General features: G+C 45.0%; 1 protein-coding gene across 1 annotated transcript in view; it reads left to right on the top strand.

Annotated features, from left to right (window-relative positions):
* The first annotated feature begins 4,024 nt into the window (after positions 1–4,024).
* Positions 4,025–22,519, top strand: part of CUL3 (cullin 3) — a 61,561-nt gene continuing 43,066 nt past the window's right edge. Inside the window, exon 1 of the mRNA XM_068145502.1 lies at positions 4,025–4,485. Coding sequence (XP_068001603.1) covers positions 4,420–4,485 — 66 coding nt within the window. The 5' untranslated portion in view covers positions 4,025–4,419. The remainder of the gene's footprint in view (positions 4,486–22,519) is intronic.

Genomic DNA, 22,519 nt, shown 5'->3' with positions numbered 1-22,519 from the left:
GATGCTTCCAGGGCTGAGGCAATGTGTAAGGCTGACCTGAAAACCTGTGTGCATGATTCCTTGGAAGTGATGCTTACTCTCAAAACCGATCTTGGATCCTGGTTTTGGTGGAGCACAATAAATCACTACCAAGGGAAAAGTCACCATTTGAAATGGAGTTCTCACTGGTATATAGGAGAGTGTTTTTCTGTAAGTTTAAGAAAAGCCATGTTGTGCAGCCAGAGTCTCCAGAGGGACCTAGACAAGCTTGACAAGTGGGACAGTTAGAATCTCATGAGGTTAAACAAGCCCGAGTGCAAGGTTCTGCACCTGGGTTGGGGCAGTCCTTGGTATCAATACAGGTTGGGGATGATGGGACGAAGAACAGCCCAGTAGAGAATGACTCAGGGGTACTGGTGGGTTGAAAACTGAACTTGAGCTTGCAGCCCAGAAACCAACTATATACTGGGCTGTATCCCCAGCAACTTGGACAGCAGGTTGATGGAGGGGATTCTGTCCCTCTGCTCCTCTCTGGTGAGACCAAATCTGCAGTGCTGGGTTCAGCTCTGGAGCCCTCAGCACAGGAGAGATGTGGACCTATTGGAGCAGGTCCAGAGGAAGCCACAGAAATGATCTGAAGGCTGGAAGCCCTCTGCTGTGAGTTGGGGTTGCCTGCTCCAAGCTGAACTCCAAAGAGACTTCTCACAACCTTTCAGTACTTAAATGCCTGTAAGAAAGATGGGGGACAGACTTTCCAGCAGGGCCTATTGTGACAGGACAAGGAGCGCTGGTTTTAAGCTAAAAGTCAGAAGGTTTAGACTAGACAGAAGGAAGACCTTTTTTACACTGAGAGTGGTGAGACACTGTCCCACCTTGCCCAGAGAGGTGGGCAGTTGACATTCTAGGTCAGATTGTTTGGGGTTCTGAGCAACCTGATCTAGTGGAAGATGTCCTAGCTGACTGCAGGGGTGGTTGGGCTAGATGACCTTTAAAGGTCTCTTCCAATCTAAAGCATTCTGTGATTCTATGATTCTTTTAAAGGTGTGACTCAAAAAATACAAATTCAGACTGATTACAATGTAATGTAGTCTTCTTACTCTTCTGAAATCTCTGCTGCCCTGCAAGTGATTAAGTGTTCAACCAGAGTATAGAAAGTGCTTAAGTAATTAAAGATTTGTTGCCACCTTCCAAGATAGGTGTCAAAGAAAAGGGTCATCCCTCTTGTACTGACAGCAAGACAGAGACATGTCATTCAGGAGGAAATATTCTGTGTGGATTAGCAGCCACCTGAAAAACTCCTACTGTCATTTAGTGATATCATCAACACATAAAATCAAGGACTGATAAGACCTGAGAAACAAACCAGTAAATGACTGCTGTGCATAACATCGAGCTCTTCTCTGCACAGCATGAATTCATCTGGGGGGCCTTCATACCTCTGCACATTTTGTGGTTGGTGTGAGATGAGTTTCAGCGCACATGTGTGGACTTTCCAACAAGGGCAGCTATTCTTCTGCACAACAACCATTACTTGACTGCTGGACTAACAGAAGATACAACAGGTATGTATGCATGTGCGATAGCTGAGATGACCCAATTATGCAATAGGATGGCTAATTCTTCCTATGCTAATCTGGCCTTCTCCACCCACCTGTCTTCCTCCTGGCTTTGACCCACCTAGAATTAACATTACAAGCACTTAACAAACCTCCAAAGAAGTTCTTTGGGGAAGCTCAAAGGCTAATTTTCAGCAGAGTTTCATTTTGCACAGAAATGGAAAATGTGCACCAAAAAAACCCAGTAATTGTCACCACCTTGGACAGTCACAGAACAGACATCAAATGTGTACAGAGGAGCTACGAGTTAATTTCTGTGTCACAGATACCTCCACTGGGTCATAAATCTGCACAAAAGAAGGCTCAGTTGTGAGTAACAAAGTTGGAATGAGAGTGTGTTGCAGCTCTAAGCTCGTGGTGTAAAATAAACCATTTGATATATGAATTAAGCTCACTTGAAAGGAGAGTAAGTTTGTTTTTTGTTGATACTGAAGAGTGTCTAAGGGTGAGTCCACACTTTTCTGACTTCCAGATGAAACTGCGTGTTAGTAGCAACTGAAATGAAGAGATGGAAAGAGGGTGGTGGAACTAGGGCTGCTACAAAGCAATGTGGAAGCCATATTCGTATGGTTGCACCTGATCTTAAAGGTCTTTTCGAGTCTAAGTGATTCTATGATTCTTAGTAACAAATGGCAGTCTTGCCCTTCTCATTTCACCTTTGCTTCACGTGCATTTTGCCCTGTCATTTTGAAAAGGCCTGGTTCATGTTGTGTAGTCATGTTGCAATGATTGTTTACTGTGTTGCTGTTATATAACATCTTCTCTAGGCATATGTACTTCATTCTGATCAGGAGATTAAAACAACACCTTGGTGTACATAAACATAGTCCTAATGGGAAGTAACAAACTCAAAGAGAATCAAACAGTGAAATTACTCTTACAGAAGGTAAACTAGCTCAGAGGAGGCATCTTGCTTCTGTGCCCTGAGGGCACATGCTATGTAGAGGCACCTGTAAGAAAAGACTAATGACAGAGGTGAGTGGAGCGGGATGAAAAATGTACTCTGGTACCTGGAGTCCTCTTCAAGAGTCACCTAAAAGAAATTTTCTTCCTGGCTATGCCACATATTTCCTTTTCAGGATCTTGAGCAAGATGGTTTGACCCAGATTTCCATTTCATCCACTAACTTTGCAGTTAGTGCTCTTGTGACTAGGACCTAGATTTTTTCTGGCTGGCCAGCCTAACTTTCAGTGAGATTACACCGCTACCATCTTACAGAATCTGACATTTCAAAACGTTCTTCCGTTCTCCATCAACTGCCCTTTCCTGAATGACCTATATTTAACTCTGGGCTCATGTGAGTGTTTCCTCAGGTGGCACCCTCACGTCTCAGGCATGCATTGCCATGAAAACACAGAATGTAAATAAAGGAAAGATGCCTTGCATCATGCTGCTCGTTCTGTGGGCTGTGGCGGAAGGGTACGCCCACTGATGACATTACTCAGAGGGGCAGAATTGGCATCTCAGAGACTTCAAAGGGAAAGGAATGGGAAAAGGGACTAACTTCTTTAGCTGTGTGCAGCAAAGTTAATACCAGGTGGCCAAGGCACAAGGTGGGTGCTCTGGGTCTGGGGACGGCTTTCCACGGGCCACAGGGACTGCTGCCATGTTCAAGCCCAGCTCAGTGCTGCGAAGTGCAGTAAGCATCCTTGAGTAGGTGCCAAACCTGCACTTTACGCAGAATTCCAGCATGGTGGGTGTTAGAGAGGACCGCTGGAGATCATCTGCTCCAACTGCCCTGCTAAAGCAGGGTCACCCAGAGCAGATTGCCCAGGATCACAATGTCCAGGCAGGTTTGGAATCTCTTCAGCAAAGGAGATTCCACAACCTCACTGGGCAGCCTGGGCTTGGGCTCCAGAACTTGTCATCTACCATCACTCCAAGGTCCGTCTCTGTGGAGCTGCTTTACAGCAGGTCGACCCCCTAACCTGTACTGGTGCAGGGGGTTATTTCTACTCAGGTGCAGGACTCTACACTTGCTCGTGTTGAATTTCACGAGGCTCCCCTGCACCAAACTCTCCAGCCTGTCCAGGTCAGCAACATAACGGATCACCTCTACAAGCCCATGAAGCACAGTATCGACGGGACAGGGAATTCTGCTTAACTCCCCATGAGTGCCACGAGCATCCTACACATCCCAGGCCACCCCAACCCTTTCCCTGCTACCGTTGACCGTCCCTTGGACAGCCAGTCATCAGCCCGGTCTCGCTCCGCCCCTCTTCCCTCTTCACCAATCAGCGGCGCTCACTCCTCCCGCGCTCCCCGCCCTGCGGAGCAGTGACAGCCCGCAGCGCGCGGCTCCACCCGCCGCCGCCGGAAGCCTCGCGAGAGCTGAGCGGCGGCGCGCCACGCCTCCGCCCCTCCCCCTCCGCATGTGTGGCCCCGCCCCGCGGCCTCCTGCCGCCACTGCCCCCGCCTGCTGCCGAGGCCGGATCTGTCTCTCGCTGGCTGGGTGGTGGGGAGGGAAGGGAGAGGAAAGAGGGGGGGCGCTCGGCCCTGCGCACTGAGTGATGTTTGTCCGCCATCGCGGCGGAGGAGGAGGGTGAAGGAAGCGCCGTCGCCGGAGCGAGGGGCCTGCGCCGCCGCCTCGCCCCTCGCCGCCGCCTCCCCCGCCGCTTCCCCCTCCCCCTCCTCTTCGGCCCGGCCCGACTCGGTTCGGCTTTCCCGCTCTCCGCGCAGCCCCGGGGGCCGCAGCCCGGAGTGAAGGTCGCCAGCGGCCTCCCCTGTCCAGCCCCCGGCCCCCCTCGCGGGGTCTGCCGTCCCGTCGCGCGTTCCCCGGCGCCCCTCCGGACGGGAGGAGCCGCCGCCCGCGTCGGGCCCGAAGATGTCGAACCTGAGCAAGGGGACGGGCAGCCGGAAGGACACCAAGATGCGGATCCGAGCCTTCCCCGTGAGTACCGGGCCTAGGCCGGGCGGAGCGGCCGCGCCAGGCCCCGGCCTCCGCAGGCCCCGCGGCCTCGTCTCCCCGCCTGCTGTGCTGTGCGCCCGGGGCCGCGGGGTGTGGGAGTGAGCCGGGCCGGCCCCACGGAGAGGCGGTTTCGGAGGGGGTTGCGGGTGTGAGCGGCGCGGGGTGAGCTGTCAGCGGGCCGGCGGCCTGGGGCACCCCCGGTGCGAGGTCTGGGGAGGGGAGACGGGACACGGGGACTTGAGCGAGCTGCATCTTTAGGGAGCAGCGCAACCTTCGCAGGGCGAGTGGGAGGTGGAGAAACTGGTCCCCGCGATTGTCGTCTCCCCATCAGTCCAGCAAATCAATTATGAAAATCCACGTACGACATTTGGGGGCGGGGGTCTGGTTTCTTTGTTTTCAAAGAAGAGGCCTCAAAGAAGGAGTCGAAGATTATACGCCTACTTTAGCAAAATTAGTTAGCCCCGGAAGGAGGGGGACTGTATTTATTTATGTCTTCTGGAGGGTTTCCTCTTGGAGAATGTATTTCACTCTTCACCCCGCTAAAGAGGCTATAAGTCTTATGATTATAAGATTTAGGTGGCACAACGCCAGCTTTTGGGAAGATGTTACTATAAACATCTAGACATAGGTAACTTCTGTGCGTGTTCGGTGCGGCTGAGAGCGTGCCATCCCCTTGAGTTGCAGAGGGGAATGAGCCAGGTTATTAATTTATGCTGCCATCAAGCTTGCTGTGTTTTGACAGTTGCTTCAATTAAAGCTTACAACAGAAAAAACAACCACAGGACTATTAATGGTGTTGAGGAACGAGAGAAGTAGAAAAGCCTCAGTCTGCCAGAGGATGGTCAGGAAATGTGTGTATGTGTGTGTGTGTGTTCATCGGTGTGTACGTTAAAAAGAAGGTACTTAGTTGAGTCACTAGCTTTTAAGGTTTAGTGTTAACGTTTTTGGTGCTATGCCTGATCCCAGCAGGCAGTAGTGTAGAACTAATGCTCCTTGGCTTTATAAAGAAACTGGACATACCTGTTTATGTTTCTTCACTGGTAGGGAATATATCAATACATTTGCTCCATCAAACCTCTTGCTGATGTAATCAGAGGATTTATATTCTCAGGAGCTGGCTTAATCATAGCAGTGTGATTTATAATATTTTACTCTTTCCTCTGCTTTTACTCTTTGACAGCTGTGTTTAGTGGTAAAAGTCAAAAAGTAAATATGAAATTGTGAATTTAGCAGATGAAAGGTTTTTGATCTCCAAATTGCATTTATTCCTTTGGAGAGCCTTTTCCACAACTGTCAGGTTGGTTCTGACATGAATTATGGGAATAAAAATATTTACCACAGTGTGGCCAGGAAAACTCCCAGGAAAACAAAACAATGCAAACCACACATGTATGCTTTATAACAAACTACACCAAAAATGTTTAAATTCCAACAGATTGATGTGTTCAGACCATTAATATGTAGATAGGGGTAGGGGGTCAGGCAGCAGAGTTAACAGTGGAATAAACTTTAGTTTGTGGTTTACTTTTTTCACCACATAAGTGAGTATGGGGGGGTGAGGAATGCTGGTGCAGAGACCTCTCATACCTAAAATTAAACCTTGTCATCAAGTGTTTTACTTCATGAAACTTTCTGCCAGTGGTGGTCTTCTTTTCAGTTGCTTAAAGAGTCTCTAGGTTAACATTTTAGAACAAAATTCATTAAATGCTTGGTGACACCTGCCAGCAGTTGTTCAGGTGTTCCCTTTGTTAGATTCTCTCTTCTATGAGATTTTGCTCACAATCCTGTTGAGCAAGTGTTTATAGGAAGGAAGCATGTACTCGGCTGAGAAATTTGGAGGGATTTCTTTCATAACTGCAGAAGGATTGAGCTGAAGTTCATGTTAAAATCCTGACATGAATTTTGGGGAGGCCTAAGTGGCTGCATGGCTTCAGCAGTGCAAGCAGTGGCAGTGCCCTTAGCAGGATTATTCCTGTCAATGAAGCTGCGTTTGGGTGTGGGATGGAGTCTATATTTAGTAAGTGTACTATTTGTACCTCAGCTACTGATCTGCACTCTTTCATATCAAATTTGGTGGCTCTCCTATTCAGCTTTGAATTCAGAGTGCTTCCAGAGGTGACTTTGTAGACTGCTTCCATTTGTCTTCCTATTGATCATCTTTCCACAGCAGGTCTACCTGATTTAGATTAGTTTGCCTCTTGCATGAAGGGAGCTACTTACTGTTATCATAGAATCACAGAATGGTTTGGGTTGGAAGGGACCTTAAAAATCATCTAAGTCCAACCCTCTGCAATGGGCAGGAACACCTATTAGACCAGCTTGCTCAAGGCCCCATCCAACCTGCCTTTGAACACTTCCAGGCTTGGAGCCTCCAAAACTTCTCTGAGCAATCTGTTCCGGTGCCTCACTACCCTCATGGGGAAGAATTTCTTCCTAATGTCTCATCTAAATCCAGCCTCTTCCAGTTTGAAACCATTACTCCTAATTCTATCACTACATAGCTTTGTAACCAGTTGTTCTCCAGCTATCTTCCAAGCCTTCAAATCCTGAAAGGCTGCTAGAAGGTGTCCCCAGATCCTTCTCTTCTCCCTCTATATAGGTGCTGTCTCTTGAATATTTTTAATCATATTTTTGTTAGTCAGTGTATTGTTGTATTTTACAATAGCTAAAGAAAAGGCTAAATAGTAATTTTCAAAACCCTACCACTCCAGAGTTGTTGTTTTTTCTGCCTACCTAGAAATTGACGAGCCATTGACCAAACTATTTGCAAACTCCTGGTGTTGTTCCCAGAGATATGAATGGCTTGAATTAATTTCCATTATGTATTCCTTCTTTATTTCTTGTAACTGGTAATGGATTATCTGTTATCCATTAATACTTGCTGGCTCCTGGCGTGTGCTCTGATGTGCTTCTTCCTAGCTCAAGGACAGTGACACTGAGTACGTGGTGTACTGTTCTGTTGAAGTGGATGTAGAGTAATCAAAAGTAATGGAAGAAAATAGTTTTCTATACAATTGACTGATTTTTCTGTTCACAATATGGAAAAAAACCAAACATTCTCTTAATGTAAAATCTAACTGAAAAGTTTTCTTCTTGGGCTTGACTTAAGACAGGGATAAGACCAGGCTGGATGAGGGAATAGAATAGAATAGAATAGACCGGAAGAGACCTTCAAAATATTCACTTCCAACCTGTCATCCAACACTACCTAGCCAACTAACCCATGGCACCAAGCACCCTGTCAAGTCTCCTCCTGAACACCTCCAGTGATGGCGACTCCACCACCTCCCCAGGCAGCCCATTCCAGTGGGCAATCACTCTCTCTGTGTAAAACTTCCTCCTGACCTCCAGCCTAAACCTCCCCTGGTGCAGCCTGAGACTGTGTCCTCTTGTTCTGGTACTGGCTGCCTGGGAGAAGAGACCAACATCCACCTGTCTACAACCCCCTTCAGGTAGTTGTAGACAGCAGTAAGGTCACCCCTGAGTCTCCTCTTCTCCAGGCTAAGCAGCCCCAGCTCCCTCAGTCTCTCCTCATAGGGCTGTGTTCCAAACCCCTCACCAACTTCGTTGACCTTCTCTGGACACGCTCCAGCAGACAACCTCCTTCCTAAACTGAGGGGCCCAGAACTGGACACAGTACTCGAGGTGTGGCCTAACCAGTGGAGTGTACAGGGGCAGAATGACCTCCCTGCTCCTGCTGGCCACACTGTTCCTGATGCAGGCCAGGATGCCATTGGCCCTCGTGGCTGCCTGGGCACACTGCAGGCTCATGTTCAGCCTACCATCAACCAGCACCCCCAGGTCCCTCTCTGCCTGGCCGCTCTCCAGCCACTCTGACCCCAGCCTGTAGCTCTGCATGGGGTTGTTGTGGCTGATGTGCAGAACCCGGCACTTGGATGTGTTCAATCTCATGCTGTTGGATTCTGCCCATAATCTTCACACTTTTTTTCATTTGAGACTTCAGATTTGGCATGTGTTTTTTTTTTGTAATGTAGGAACAATCATAGAAGTAAATTTTGATGACAGTTTACTCTCTATTGATTATAATAAAGTGTTGAGGTTAAGCTTGTGCAGCAAAGTCACTTAGTGTAGCACCATTGTGCTGGGCTCAGTAACCACCTATGGTACTTTTAACACCTTCTCAGTCTCTAGCTGTTCTGTCATTGTGTAAATCTATCCAGGGAGTATGCAGAGCAGCACGAGAGGTAAAGCAAAAGGAGGAATAGTCAAAGAGGGCTTGGGAGAGTGTAGGTTCTTTTTTCTTAAGCAGTCATTGAACTTTGTTGTTTCACATTCACACGCTGCAGCAAAGAGGAATACGTTATGGTTGGGCACTAAACAAAATGTTGAGTAATAGTCCATGATGTAAGTTGGACACAGCTTGTAAGTATTTTATTGTATGTTTTAAATTATTAGGGTTTTTTTGCTGAACACAATATATGCTGTATGTGAAAATGCAGGTTTGATGCTCCTACAACACCAGAATTAATGGCATCTGTTTTGCAGAAGTGTTTGAGGTTATTTCCTTCCCTTGCCAGATTCAAAGTACTCTCAAGGTCTCAAATTGACACTCACTGCTTACCTCTCAGTGAACCCATTACCTCTGGCCAAAGAAACACTTTGGAACGAGCTAATAGAGCAAATCTTAATTTTAAGTTCATGTAGTTGATCAGTGAAAAGTGCTGCCAAAACCTGCTAGAGTTGTGCTTAAAACAGTGAGAGATTTGTTGTCTGTAATGGAGATCTAGCACATCTAAATTGTCTTTCCTGCAGGTGTGAATGTTCAGTTCATGGAAAATAGTACCTTCAAATGTGTTTTGATGGAAAAGTGGCACAAAGTGAAAAAAATCATAGCCTCATGGAATGGTTTGGGTTGGAAGGGAGCAGATTGCTCAAGGCTCATCCATCCTGCCTTTGAACGCTTCCAGGCTTGGAGCCTCCACAGCTTCTCTGGGCAACCTGTTCCAGTGCATCACCACTCTCCTCCCAGTTTGAAGTCATTACCCCTTGTCCTGTTACTACATGCCTTTATGAAAATGCATATTTCTTACTGAAATAAACAGTGAATGAGAGTTCAGAAAATGCTTGGAGAATTCATATTCAGGATTTATTCAAGCAACGTTAAGCTGTGTTGAATGAATTTTGAGCAAGAGCTCATCCTTCAGTCCATGTGCTATGTCACTTACCACCATAAAATTGGTTGGACAGGTCTTTCTGAAAAACAGCATGACCCCAATGTAGGTTTTTCTGGTTTGATGTTTATAGTGTGTGTTGGGGGCTGGGTATTTGGTTTTTGAGTCCTTTTAGGTCTTTGGGGGTTTTTCTGCAGGCCTCTTTTTCCTCTGTAGAGCAATGCTACCAAATAGTGTTTTGCCAGTTCTCAGAACTATTCTGGTGTATTATATCATTGCATTATGAATTCTGAAAAGCATTTAGAGAGATCCTACACATGATGAGTCTTTCAAGAATGTATGTGTGTGTGTATAAGCTTCACTGACTCATTTGAAATACTTGTGCCTGTGAAAATTCTCATTTCATCCAGTCTTGTGCATTTGGGACCTGTGTTTGGGTCACAACCCATGGCATTGCTCCAGCTTTGGGGAAGAGTGGCTGAAATGCTGCCTGGTCTCATTGGCCAACAGCATCCTGGCCTCAAGCTGGACTAGTGTGACCAGCAGAGCTGGGGCAGTGGTTTTTCCCCCCTGTACTTGATACTGATGAAACCACACCTCAAATAGTGCATTCAGTTTTGGACCCTTTTAAGACAGAAATGAAGGCGCTGGAGCACATCTAGAGAAGGGCAGTGAAGCTGGTGAAGGGTCTAGAGCATAAGTCTTGTGAAGGAGCAACTGAGGGAACTGGGATTGTTTAGTCTGTAGAAAAGGAGGCTAAGGGGAGACCCCCTTGCTCTCTACAACTCCTTAAAAGGAGGTTGGTCTCTTCTCCCTAGTGACAAGTGATAGGATGAGAGGAAACGGCCTCAAGTTGCACAAGAGGAAGTTTAGTTTGAATATTAGAAAAAAACTTATTTACTGAAAGAATGGTTGAACCCTGGAACAGGCTGCCCAGGAAAGTGGTGGCATTATCATCTCTGGAAGTGTCCAAAAAGCATGCAGATAGGATGCTGAGGGACAAGGTTTAGTGGTGACTTGGCAATGTTTGGTTAAACAGTTGGAACTCAAAGATCTTGGAGGTCTTTTCCAAGTTTTGTGATACTATGAGTCTGAAAAGGCCTTTTGGTTCTTTAAACCCTGTTTATCAATAGATGCTACAACTTCACCAAAGATATGTCAACGTAGAAGTAAATGGCTTCAGCCCTTCATGCAAAAGTATTTTCATTCCCATTGCATCTTTCTTTCCAGATCTAGTAGCCACTTCTTTTAGGCTTTGTGTCAGCAGGTGTTTTGTTTTCCTCAGGAAATACCAACTGCTTCTGTGGTATGTATTGAATCTTGCAGAAGTGATGATGTAAGTTGAAATGAGGTTTGCTAAATACCTTCTTCAATCCTTAATGTGCCAATCTGTTGATTCAAGAAGTTGAGGTAGCTTGTGTGCCTGATTTGAGCATCTTGCAGTAGATAGACCATACAAAACATGGTGAGCGGTGATTCTCCCATATTGCTCTGCTAGGACCACCTGGACTGCTGTGTCCAGCTCTGGTGCCTTCAACACAAGAAGTACATAGACTTGATGGAGCGTGTCTGGAGGATGGCCATGAAAATGATCAAGGGTCTGAAACACCTCTCCTGCAAGGGCAGGCTGAAGGAGCTGGGGTTGTTCAGCTTGGAGAAGACTCTGGGGAGACCTAATAAGGGCCTTCCAGTAGCTGAAGGAGGCCTACGGGAAGGCTGGGAAGGGACTGTTTACAAAGGCCTGTAGTGATATGATGAGGGGCAAAGGTTTTAAATTAGAGAAGAGCAGACTTAGATTGGATATTAGGAGGAAGCTCTTTACCATGAGAGCAGTGGAACACTGGAACAGGTTGCCCAGGGAGGTGGTTAAGGCCCTATCCTTGGAGATATTCAAGGTCAGGCTTGACAGGGCTTTGAGCAGTCTGATCTAGTGGAGGATGTCCCTGCTGACTGCAGGGAGGTTGGACTAGATGACCTTTGGAGGTCCCTTCTGACCCAAACCATTCTTTGATTCATTCTATGAAATCTTCTGAATGTTGGGTTCTGTGAGTACTGTGAGTATTTCTGCTGTGGCTTAAAACCCTTAGAGCATGTGTAGAGCTGTGTTGGTGAAAGAATGGAGAGGCAGGGGGGCAGGATGGAGGTAGAACTGGAGGATAGTTTACTGCCAACTCTTTCAGCTCTGATTAAAATAATTTAAACCCATGTGCAAGACTACCTGGTTAACATAATGTTCTGCATGGTTGATTTTATGAGTCTTGATTTCTTTAAATTCTCAAGCATAATTAAAAGAGTGTCTTGGCTATTAACCCATAGGTGTGCACAGTAATAAGAAGTTACTATTCACAGCTAAAATTGTTAGGTTTAAAACCTAGAAGTAAAATGTACCAGGACAGAAAAAAAAAACCCAACAAACCACCAAAGCCACTGTTTATCATCTTCAAAGGAACAAGGTGTATTGCTGTGAATTACAGAAAAGTACTTGCTGTTTACTGGAAAGTTAATTGTATGAAGCCTTCCAGTTCTCACAGGTAGTTTCATGAAATGCTGTAAGTAAATGGAATGCCCCAATACTACAGTTGGAATTTCTAGGTGGTGGTGATCAGCAGGATCAAAGTGGTGATGCTCCCCCTCTACCACACTCTTGTGAAGCCCCACCTGGAGTACTGTGTCCAGCTCTGGACTCCCCAACACAAGAAGGACATGGAACTGTTAAAGGGGCACTTTGAGGGCTGGAGCACCTCTCAGAAGAATTCAGGATGAGAGTGTAGGATTTGTTCAGCCTGGAGAACAGAAGGCTCTGGAGAGAACTTAAAGCGACCTTCCAGGATTGGAAGGCAGCCTACAGGATGGCTGGAAAGGGACTTCTTGCAAAGGTATAGTGACAGAATGAGGGGTAATGGCTTCAAACTGGAAGAAGCTGGATTTAGATGAGACATGAGGAAGAAATTCTTCCCCATGAGGGTGGTGAGGTACTGGAATAGAGTGCCCAGAGAAGCTGTGGAGGCTTCATGCCAGAAGAGTTGAAAGGCAGGTTGGAAGGGAACTTGAGCAAGCTGTCTAGTAGGAAGTGTGCCTCCCCATGGCAGGGGAGTTAGAACTAGGTGGTCTTCAAGGTGCCTTCCAGCCCAAATCATTCTAGGATTCTATGATAATACACTAATTCCAGAGTTGATTTGTGAGTAGTTGTAGGTGGAGTTTGTTTGGCTGTTTTTTTAAGACCATGTACATGCTGATCTTTTAGTTGTGCTCTAGCCTAGTTCATTAGCATTCCCAAGTTCTGTTGAGGCTTGGGGTTTGGTTGCAAATCTTCTTTTCCTCTTGGTGATCAGGCCTCGAGGTTCTGAGCAATCATCCAGTTGGTCTGAGTGTTGACTAAATGTGTGCATGGCATTGGAAAGGGTACTGTGGTTCATGAATCTTGCCTGTATTTGCAATTTACTTGGTTTTTCTGTGGAAAACTATAAATACACAGTAACATCACCAGCAGTCTCTTAAGAGTTGGTTTTTTTAAGTGTCTGAGTTTCTTCAAGTGCTCAGGTAGATCTCTCTACCCCCTCATTCTTGTGTTGCAAGCAGTGCATTATTAAGCAGGAATTACTGTTTTTCCCTAGTAGTAGTAGGTAAAAGGGCTTTAAGAGTTGTTCTAAGACTGGTGAAAACTTTTTTGTATTCTATGTGAGGAGTCATAATAATAAGTAAGAAACCCATTTTCTCACAGAAAATTGCTACAATTTCTCAGTGTTTCTTTGTTCTCTTCTGGCCAGCTCTACAGAGCCTAAGTCCCCCCATTTCTCAGAATTTCTCATATATTCTGAAGTCTTTGAGTCTCAGCTGCAGGACAAGTAGGCTCAGTGCAGATGATCTGGATGAGGGCATTGAGTCAATCATCAGTAAATTTGCTGATGACACCAAGCTGGGGGCAGGAGTTGATCTGCTGGAGGGTAGAGAGGCTCTGCAGAGGGACCTCGACAGGCTGGACAGATGGGCAGAGTCCAACGGCATGAGATTTAACACATCCAAGTGCCGAGTTCTGCATATCAGCCACAACAACCCCATGCAGTGCTACAGGCTGGGGTCAGAGTGGCTGGAGAGCAGCCAGGCAGAGAGGGACCTGGGGGTACTGGTTGATGGTAGGCTGAACGTGAGCCTGCAGTGTGCCCAGGCATCCTGGCCTGCATCAGGAACAGTGTGGCCAGCAGGAGCAGGGAGCAGGGAGGTCTGCCCCTGTACACTGCACTGGTTAAGCTGCACCTCGAGTATTGTGTCCAGTTCTGGGCCCCTCAGTTTAGGAAGGAGGTTGATTTGCTGGAACGCGTCCAGAGAAGGGCAACGAAGTTGGTGAGGGGTTTGGAACACAGCCCTGTGAGGAGAGGCTGAGGGAGCTGGGATTGCTTAGCCTGGAGAAGAGGAGACTCAGGGGTGACCTTATCACTCTCTACAACTACCTGAAGGGAGGTTGCAGACAGGTGGATGTTGGTCTCTTCTCCCAGGCAGCCAGTACCAGAACAAGAGGACACAGTCTGAGGCTGCACCAGGGGAGGTTCAGGCTGGAGGTCAGGAGGAAGTTTTACACAGAGAGAGTGATTGCCCATTGGAATGGGCTGCCCGGGGAGGTGGTGGAGTCGCCATCATTGGAGGTGTTCAGGAGGAGACTTGATGGGGTGCTTGGTGCCATGGGTTAGTTGTTTAGGTGGGTTGCATTTGTTGATGGGTTGGACATGATGATCTTGAAGGTCTCTTCCAACCTGGTTTGGTTTATTCTAAAGGTTTACTCTATTCTAAAGATCTAAATTTTCATCCCCATGACTGTGCCTGAAAATGTGTGCCTGTATTTGGTGAAAACATTTTGTGATAGACTGGGACAGATCTTCTACAGATGGTTTGCTTGATTCCATTCATAAAATGCACAATGATTCTGCTAAGAGTCCAAAATGGGTTCTTGACCTTGTGTGGATGATTGCTGGATGCTATCTTTGGTCTCTAGTAGCTGCACATGTGGAAAACCAGCTCTTGAGAAGAAGTGAACTCCTACTTCACTTTCAGAGGCGGGTTTTGTGAAAACAAGGAGGAGGAAAGCGCTGTAGTAGAACACTACAGCGTGGCTATTCTAATTCCCATGTAATTATTTCATTTTTCTGAGGTTCAGTTAAAGCCAGTAGGGTTTTTAAATTGCTGATAGCTCTTCTGTGAAGGAGCAATCAGTAGAAGTAAGTGCTGTTAGATGGCTTAAGAAAAGAACTTCCATACAGCACTTAGAGAAAGAAAAAAGTGCCTTTAATGCCTGAGCACACCAAGGAAGGCAGAATTGCAATAAATGCTTCTTTGGACGATGCTTGCTGTGGAGTTGCCTTGGTTCTTTAATGAGTTGTGCATAAAATAAGTGTTTGAGGGCTGAAACTGCTTTGCTTGTAGTTCAAATGAGTAATAGTATGTAAAATGTACTCTTAACTCGCTTTGCTTATGGTTGTGGATAAGGTGCATTTATGGAAATGCCTATTTTTGGTTTAATGCTAATGAGAATAATGGTAAGACAATGATGTAAGGCATACATGTGAAATGAAATAGGAGTAGCTTAAATTCATAACATTAATTTCTTAGGCTGCATATGCTCTTGAGTACAAGCTGAGTGTGGCTGTTTCTTCTTATATGTGGAGAATCCTTATTGAAAGACTTTCTTTTGACTTCCATGCTATGGTTTTTAAAGTGCTGATAGCATCTGAGCAGACCTGTTTTGATATTCCATACATGGATATAACTTCCATGTATAGCTCTGGATTATTTTTTGTTCTTGTCCTGCTTTGTTTCAGTGATAGTTTTGTTCTTCCAGGCACTGCAGATCTGTGCATCTGATCATGGTGTGTGCTCTAAAGGGGGCAAAAATCCCCTAGAGAAAGGTGATGGTCAGCGTGCAAGTAGTATTGATTATCTGTAGTCATTTATTACATGTATCTTCTTTCTTCTCCCTGAAGTAAGCTAAGAAATTATCCTCTGTTGGCCTCTGTCTACTATAAAATGTTATCATTTATTTACTATACAAGTTCTGGGATTGTGCCATTTTCATTACAGAGGTGGAGCTGCCATGGAATCATTAAAGTTGAAAAAGACCTCCATGATCAAATCCAGCCCTTAACATAACACTGCCAAGTCTAAGAAGTAAACCATGTCCCTTAGTGCCACATCTTCATGCCTTTTTGAACACTTCAGGAGCAATGATTCCACCACTTCCCTGGGCAGCATGTGTCAGGACTTCACCACTCTTTCAGTAAATTTTATTTTTCCTAATATCCAGCAACTTGAGGTCTCTCTTGTCCTGTTGCTTGTTACCTGGGAGAAGAGTCTGACAGCTGTCTTTCTCCAGCTTCCTTTTAAGGGAGTTGTAGAGATTGAGAAGGTCTCCCCACTGCTTCCTTTACTCCAGGCTAAACAAGCCCTGTTCCCTCAGCTGCTCCTCGCAAGACTTGTGTTCTAGGCCCCTCATCAACTTTGTTGCTCTTGGACCTGCTTCAGTCCCCCAATGTCCATGTAGTGGTGAGGGACCCAAAACTGAATCCACCATTTGAGGTGTGGCCTCATCAGTGCCAAGTACAGGGGGACAATTCCTGTCCTAGTATTGCTGGCCACACTAATGCTGATTTGGGCCAGGATGCTTTTGTTCATCTTGGCCACCTGGGTACACTGCCTCCAAAGCCTTTAAAGGCCACTCTAACGTGTCCCTTCTTCCTTCATCCCCCCACAAATCATCCACTGGATTCCTTGGTTTTGAAATGGCTCAGGAAAGGTGTCTGCAATCTGTATAAAACAGTGTATATGTCACACATTTCCTCTTGAAGTAGTGTTCTTGTTTGGACAGTTGTAAAATATTGACCAGCTTATAGGTTAATGGAATAAAACCCAGAAATAATTCTTGTGGGATTTGCATTGAAGTTGTGTGGGCAAGGAGTAAGCCATTTGTGGTTCAGGGAAGCTTTCTGGATCCTGGTCATCCAGGCTGGGAAGTTAATGAGCTAATGGATTTTTTTTGTCTCTTGGAGGGATGATACCCCTGAGGAGAGTCTGTGCCTTCAAGGACTGGGTGTGCAGAACTGCATTGCTTTTTCCCTGACAGTTCTGAACTGAGGCATGCAGCAGCTGTGTTGTTCTTTAAAACATTAGCATCTTGGTGTAATACAAGTCATCAATACAAAATATTTGCCAAAAAGCCCCTTGAATTTACCTCTTATTAGATTAATGAAATTTATTTCTACTTTGTGGTGTTTGGATGATGATCTTAAAACTACCAAGCACGATCACCAAACAAATCCAGATCTTAACACTATTTTGACTTGGGTTTCTGTTGCTCTAGAGTTAGGCATGATATGAGTAACAGGCTGGCTTTACTAGTGCTGCTTCTGCAGACAGTGAACTCTTGTCACTGTGGCAATTGCAAGACCTCCTACTTCATGTTACCTGGAATGCTTCAGACCCACAGTTGGCTTTTAAAAGGAGATGAATGGAGTTAGGGATCCAAATTCCACGGAAATTCAATAGTTGCAGAAATGTTTAATCTTTGGGTAAATCTTATTAGGTTATAGGTAAGCAAACAACTTTCTGCTCTTAAGTCTTTAGTAAATTGGCAGTAATTGCAATGGAAGAGGAATGAGCCACCTTCCTTCTGCTCCAGTGTAAGAGATGGCATGTGGCTGTTACCTCATGTAAGCTGCTTTGAGGGAAGTTGCAGCTGAGCCCTGTGGTGGTTTGCTCGTAGTCACGGAGGCCTCAGATTGTGAAAAGCACATCTGTGTTTTTTTCTGAGGTTGTTACTGAAGTAGAATGCTAAACAACTTGAATAAAATATTTAGGAGTTGACCCTTTGTTGTAAATGGGGAAAGTCATGTCCAGTGGTTGATCAAATGCTGTGCCACTGTTTCCACTGCCTGTCATTTCACCTTTGACAAGAGCCTGTTTGACAGCCACAGGCACTGCTGATCTCTAGGACGTGCAGAACTACCTGTCCCCCCTGCACCTTCTAGACCTCCAGTATCCTGCTGACAGATAAAGGAGATGATTCACTCCCAGAAATTCAGGTCCTCTTTATTCCATTTCTGCTGTTCAAATTAGGTTCAAGTATTTTCTTTTAACACCCAGCTTTGTTTAGGATAGAAACCTTCAAGCTATTGTATCTATTTGAGAAACATATTTCCTGCTGTTACACAAACCTTTCAGAATCTTTTTTTTCCCTTAGCTTTAATTTGAGGACAGTTGTGCTAGGATTGCTGCTTCTAAAGTGAGTCAGGAGTACTCCAAGCTTTTCATTAGTCTTCAAAACACTGATACTATTTTTTGTTCTTCTGTGTGAAAGGGAGTAGGCAGATTTTTGGTGTCAGATTGTGTTTATTCCTGCTTTGTTTGGAAGGGACTTTTTAGAATTCATATATTCTCTTTTTTTCTTTCCCCTCTGCCCCCAGTTTGCTTCTTAAATAACCACTACAACTACTGAAATAAGCCTAAAACTTATTTCATGTCAGAAAATGCTTCTCTTTGCAAAGCTAAAAGATTTTCTGAAGTGTATGCTTAGAGCTAGAGCAGCTCTAGCAGTTTCCAGATGAGTAAGAGAAGTCTCAGAAGTATAGACAGTTCTTTTCTACTATTGTTGGGTTGAAGTGTTCTTAGGAAATAAGCAGTTTCATTATAGTTGCTTTATAATCCTCCTCCATTTTCAGGCACTATGGTAATGAGCATTGTAGAAATGTCATTGAATGTTTTTAAAAGAACCTTAGTTAATAGTACAGGCAATGTCACTGTTTTGGCTGTACGAGCACTTTTCGTTCTGTAGCAGTGACAACTGTCTTTTGAACGAGAACTTCCTCTGTTTAGCCTCTTAACCAATTCAGTTCTGGGAGTTAGAACAAAACCAGTTAGTTGTTATATTTTAAATGCAACTTTTGTTTTTTTTTAAATGTTTCATGCCATGATGGTGGGTGAAAAGCTGGACATGAGCCAACACTCTGCTCACAGCCCAGAAGCTAACCGTATACTGGGCTCCATCCCCAGCAGTGTGGACAGCATTTTGAGGGAGGGGATTCTGCTCTTATGCTTTGCTCTGGAGAGACCTCACCTGCAATGCTGCCCCCAGCTCTGGAGACCGCAGCACAGGAGAGACATGGACCTCTTGGATGAGGTCAAGAGGTAGCCACAATAATGATCTGAGGGCTGGAAGCCCTCTGCTGTGAGGACAGACTGAGGGAGTTGGGGTTGTTCAGCCTGGGGAAGAGAAGGCTCCAGAGAGACAATAGTATGGCCTTTCAGTACTTAAAGGGGCCTGTAAGAAAGATGGGGACAGACTTTATTGAAGCCTGTTGTGACAGGACAAGGGGTGATGGAAGAGGGGAGATTTTAGACTAGATAGAAGGAACAAATGTTTTACATGGAGTGTGGCAAGGCACTGTTCTGGGTTGCCCAGAGAGGTGGTAGATGCCCCATCCCTAGAAACAGTCCAGCTCGGGTTGTTTGGGACACTGAGCAACATGATTTAGTTGAAGATGTCCCTGCTGACTGCAGGGTTGTTGGACTAGATAACCTTTAAAGGTCCCTTTCAACTTAGAGCAGTGTGTGATCCTGTGACAGATGGGCAGAAGCTTGTACCATGGCAGGAGAAGATGTACTCATTCACAGATAATGGCTTTTGATATTTGAAAAAGCATTTCCCTTTGTCTGCAGGTGCTGGGGTGGGATAACTTTAAATAAGGGTTCTGCTATTCTCTTTGGGCTAAGTGTGCAAGTCCACAACAAAGTCCCTAGTGTACTCTGTAGCATCTTTGAAAGTTTACTTTAAAAAGAAGTTATATTGGGCTGTTTTCTTTGTTATTGCTCCAGCAACCAACATTCTCAGTCCCTTCTGACTAGAGCAGGAGCTTGGGTCTTGTGGAAAATACATAAGACAGATGAGTGTACAAGAGACAGAGTTAAGCTTTGTATAAGTGATTGCACATACAATATTTACTGACTTTGGTTGTCTTTGTGGTTTTACTTAAACTTCCTGGTATGGTTTTTGTCCAGAACCTTAAAAACTGTTCTGTGTTAATCAATATATACCAGTAAGAGAATGAAAAATGAGGCTGGTGAACTATCATTCATTTTTCATTGACCCACTCAGAAAAGTAATATTCTGCTGTTAATCTGTATTCATGAGAGTTCTCTTTTAATCTTTATTAATGGGAGGTGACTGTTTGAAGGTGCATTTTGTACACTGAGCATCATAAATTGTGATTTGAACCTTATGTTCAAGTTTTTAGACAGCGTGATGTAGTTTCTGGACTATACTCAACTGACCTGCAGGAGAGGAAAGAGATGGATAAGGCTTGACCATGAACTTAAATGTGTTGTGCAGGAGCCTGCAGCTCTAATGGGAAACTGAAGATAATTGCCAAATCGAAGAGTCTCAGGGGTGTTAGAGAGTAGGGAATACACATGCAGTTTGGAATTAAATAGGTGCTGTTCCATGCTGTGCTTCTGATGTTTATTACTGCCTAAATGTTTTGCTGTTTAGAGTTGGGAGATGCTGTGAAACAATTCTATGAAAGACTGTTGGCCTTGGTCTTTGTGTGTATGATGCATTCTTAGAGTTGCTTAGCAGTAGTTAAAAACACTTACTATGAGTTAGTGTTGGGAAAGTATGTGAGGGTCTGTAAATGGAAAGGATGTCTGTGCCCACAGAATCACCATTGTGTAAATCTGGGGGGGGAAAGGAAGAAATTGTATCAACTACAAAATGAGATCTAGAATGAGGTATATTGGCAGCTCAGAATTAGTCTCATTCTTTTGCATTGGTTCCTGAAATAGGAAGAAGAGTCTCTTATCTCTCTTTAAATCTGCTCAGTCTCCCTAAACCTGTCAAAACTGTTGCTGCAATGTGACATTTTCTGTGGTTTAAACTCTTCATATAGGCTCTGAAATTGCTACTCTGTGGTGATGTTCCTGTCAGGTCTTCCTGTAACACAGAGCATGTCACCTCTTGAGAGGAAGAACAACTCTTTCTTCCTGGGCTTTAGGTTTACTAGAAAAGAAAGTTCTTGGAGGATATTATAATTTGCTGCAAAGCTTATCAAAACTGACCAACCAAACCCCTTCTTCAAGCCCCCCACCCCAGAGCGGCCCTTGTTTTGTGATGAAAGTAGCAGTGCTCGGAGACAGTCAGTGCCTGGGAGGTAGGCCAAATCTGTCAGTCACTATGCAGGAGGTACAATCCCAGCTTGTAAGGAACAATCACTTTTTAATCTGCTTACCTTTCCTGTTCCATGCTGGCAGGGCAACATTTTATTGCTAGAGAACCTATTAAAGCAAGGTGGGGAAGGAGAAGGTTTTGCCTAAAATCCTGCAGCTTTTGGGTCTTTCAACGACTTAATTGCACATTTTGCTTGCTTTGGCTGAGTAAAGCCTGACAGAGCTGGGAAGGAAAGGTGGATATTGTGATCCCTGTATTTCCACTACTGTCTTGAGTTCTGTCATTAAGCACTGGCTGTTCTACAGAGGCTGGAGTCTTTTTTGCAGGCAGACTTTATGGCCTTTATAGAATTACTCTCAGCATGGGTTCCTTGGCTCATCTGAGCCTGGAATGTAGCATGGTGAAAGCCATGAATATTCCTTGCAGGAGGAATGTGGAGTTCAGTGTAGAGATTGCCCACCTAAACAAGGGTAAGGCTTTAGTGTCAAGGGGTGAGTGAGGAACAAAACACAGATATTAAAAACAGTGTCAATATTTAATGTTGTAAATGATAACAGTGTTATCTATTAACGCTCCTGTGAAGGCAGGAAAGGTGGTTCAGCCTAGAGTAAAGAAGGCTCCAGGGAGCCCTTAAAACAGCCTTCCAGTGTTTGAAGGAGGCCTGCAGGATCACTGGAGAAAGACTTGTTACAAGGGCATGCAGTGACAGGACTAGGGGCAATGGCTTCAAACTACAAGCTTGATTTAGATTAGATGTTAGGAAGAAATTCTTCCCCGTGGTGAGGCAGTGGAACAGGTTGTTCAGAGAAGTTGTGGAGCCTTCAACTCTCGAAGTGTTCAAAGGCAGGTTGGATGGGGCCTTGAGCAACCTGTTCTAGTAAGAGGTGTTCCTGCATATGGCAGGGGCTTGGAACTAGATGATCCTTACAGTCACTTCCAACCCAAACCATTCTGTGATAACTGGCAGATACCAGAAGCAAACAATAGGCAGAGGTTTCCCCTCCACCACAAACACTCTCTGAGAGAGGTGCAGCTCCAATCCAAACCATTCCATGATTCTGTGATGATAGTGTGGTAAGTATTCTCCAGCACTCCTGGTGTAGGTAATACTGGATTGTCACCTCCAGTTGTTGTTACAGGTCACTTGGGAAGAGAAGCCTAGTTATTAGGACTAGTTTTGCTAGCACATTCCTGTGACCTCCCTGTAACTCTTACAGCAGAATGTAGTAGTAGCCAAGATGGAGAACAGCCACAGGTCAAGGTGTCCTTTCTTCATCACCTTCTGATAGCTTCTAGTTGTGTTCTGAATGTGTCCACCTATTCAGATAACACTGCTGAGGAAGTGTGAGCCTGGTGGGTTTGGTTGTGTGGAATGTAGTTGTATATATTTGTGTGTTACGGAGTTGTTTGCTTCTTGACATACTGATGTTTGTCATACAGTATGGTGCTGCCAGTCTATCTCTTTTGGATGTGCTCCTTGCTAGGCAAGGATGAAGACCTCAGAATTCAGAGAAGTCTGAATGTTGGGCTCTTTGTTTGTCATCAACAGGAGTACATTTGATCTGTTCTGCAGCAAAAGAATATCATTCCATTTAATGTGCCGTTTTTCAGAGAGATTCTTGGAGCAAACACTGGACAATACAGCTGTCATTTTAAATTCTTGCCTTTTAAATTAACAGTG

Source organism: Melanerpes formicivorus, unplaced genomic scaffold (genome assembly GCF_026170545.1).
Source record: "Melanerpes formicivorus ecotype bairdi unplaced genomic scaffold, bMelFor1.0.p_v2 SCAF_12, whole genome shotgun sequence".
NCBI lineage: Eukaryota > Metazoa > Chordata > Aves > Piciformes > Picidae > Melanerpes > Melanerpes formicivorus.
The sequence above is the reverse complement of the archived record's forward strand: the minus strand, read 5'-3'. Positions and strand labels throughout refer to the sequence as shown.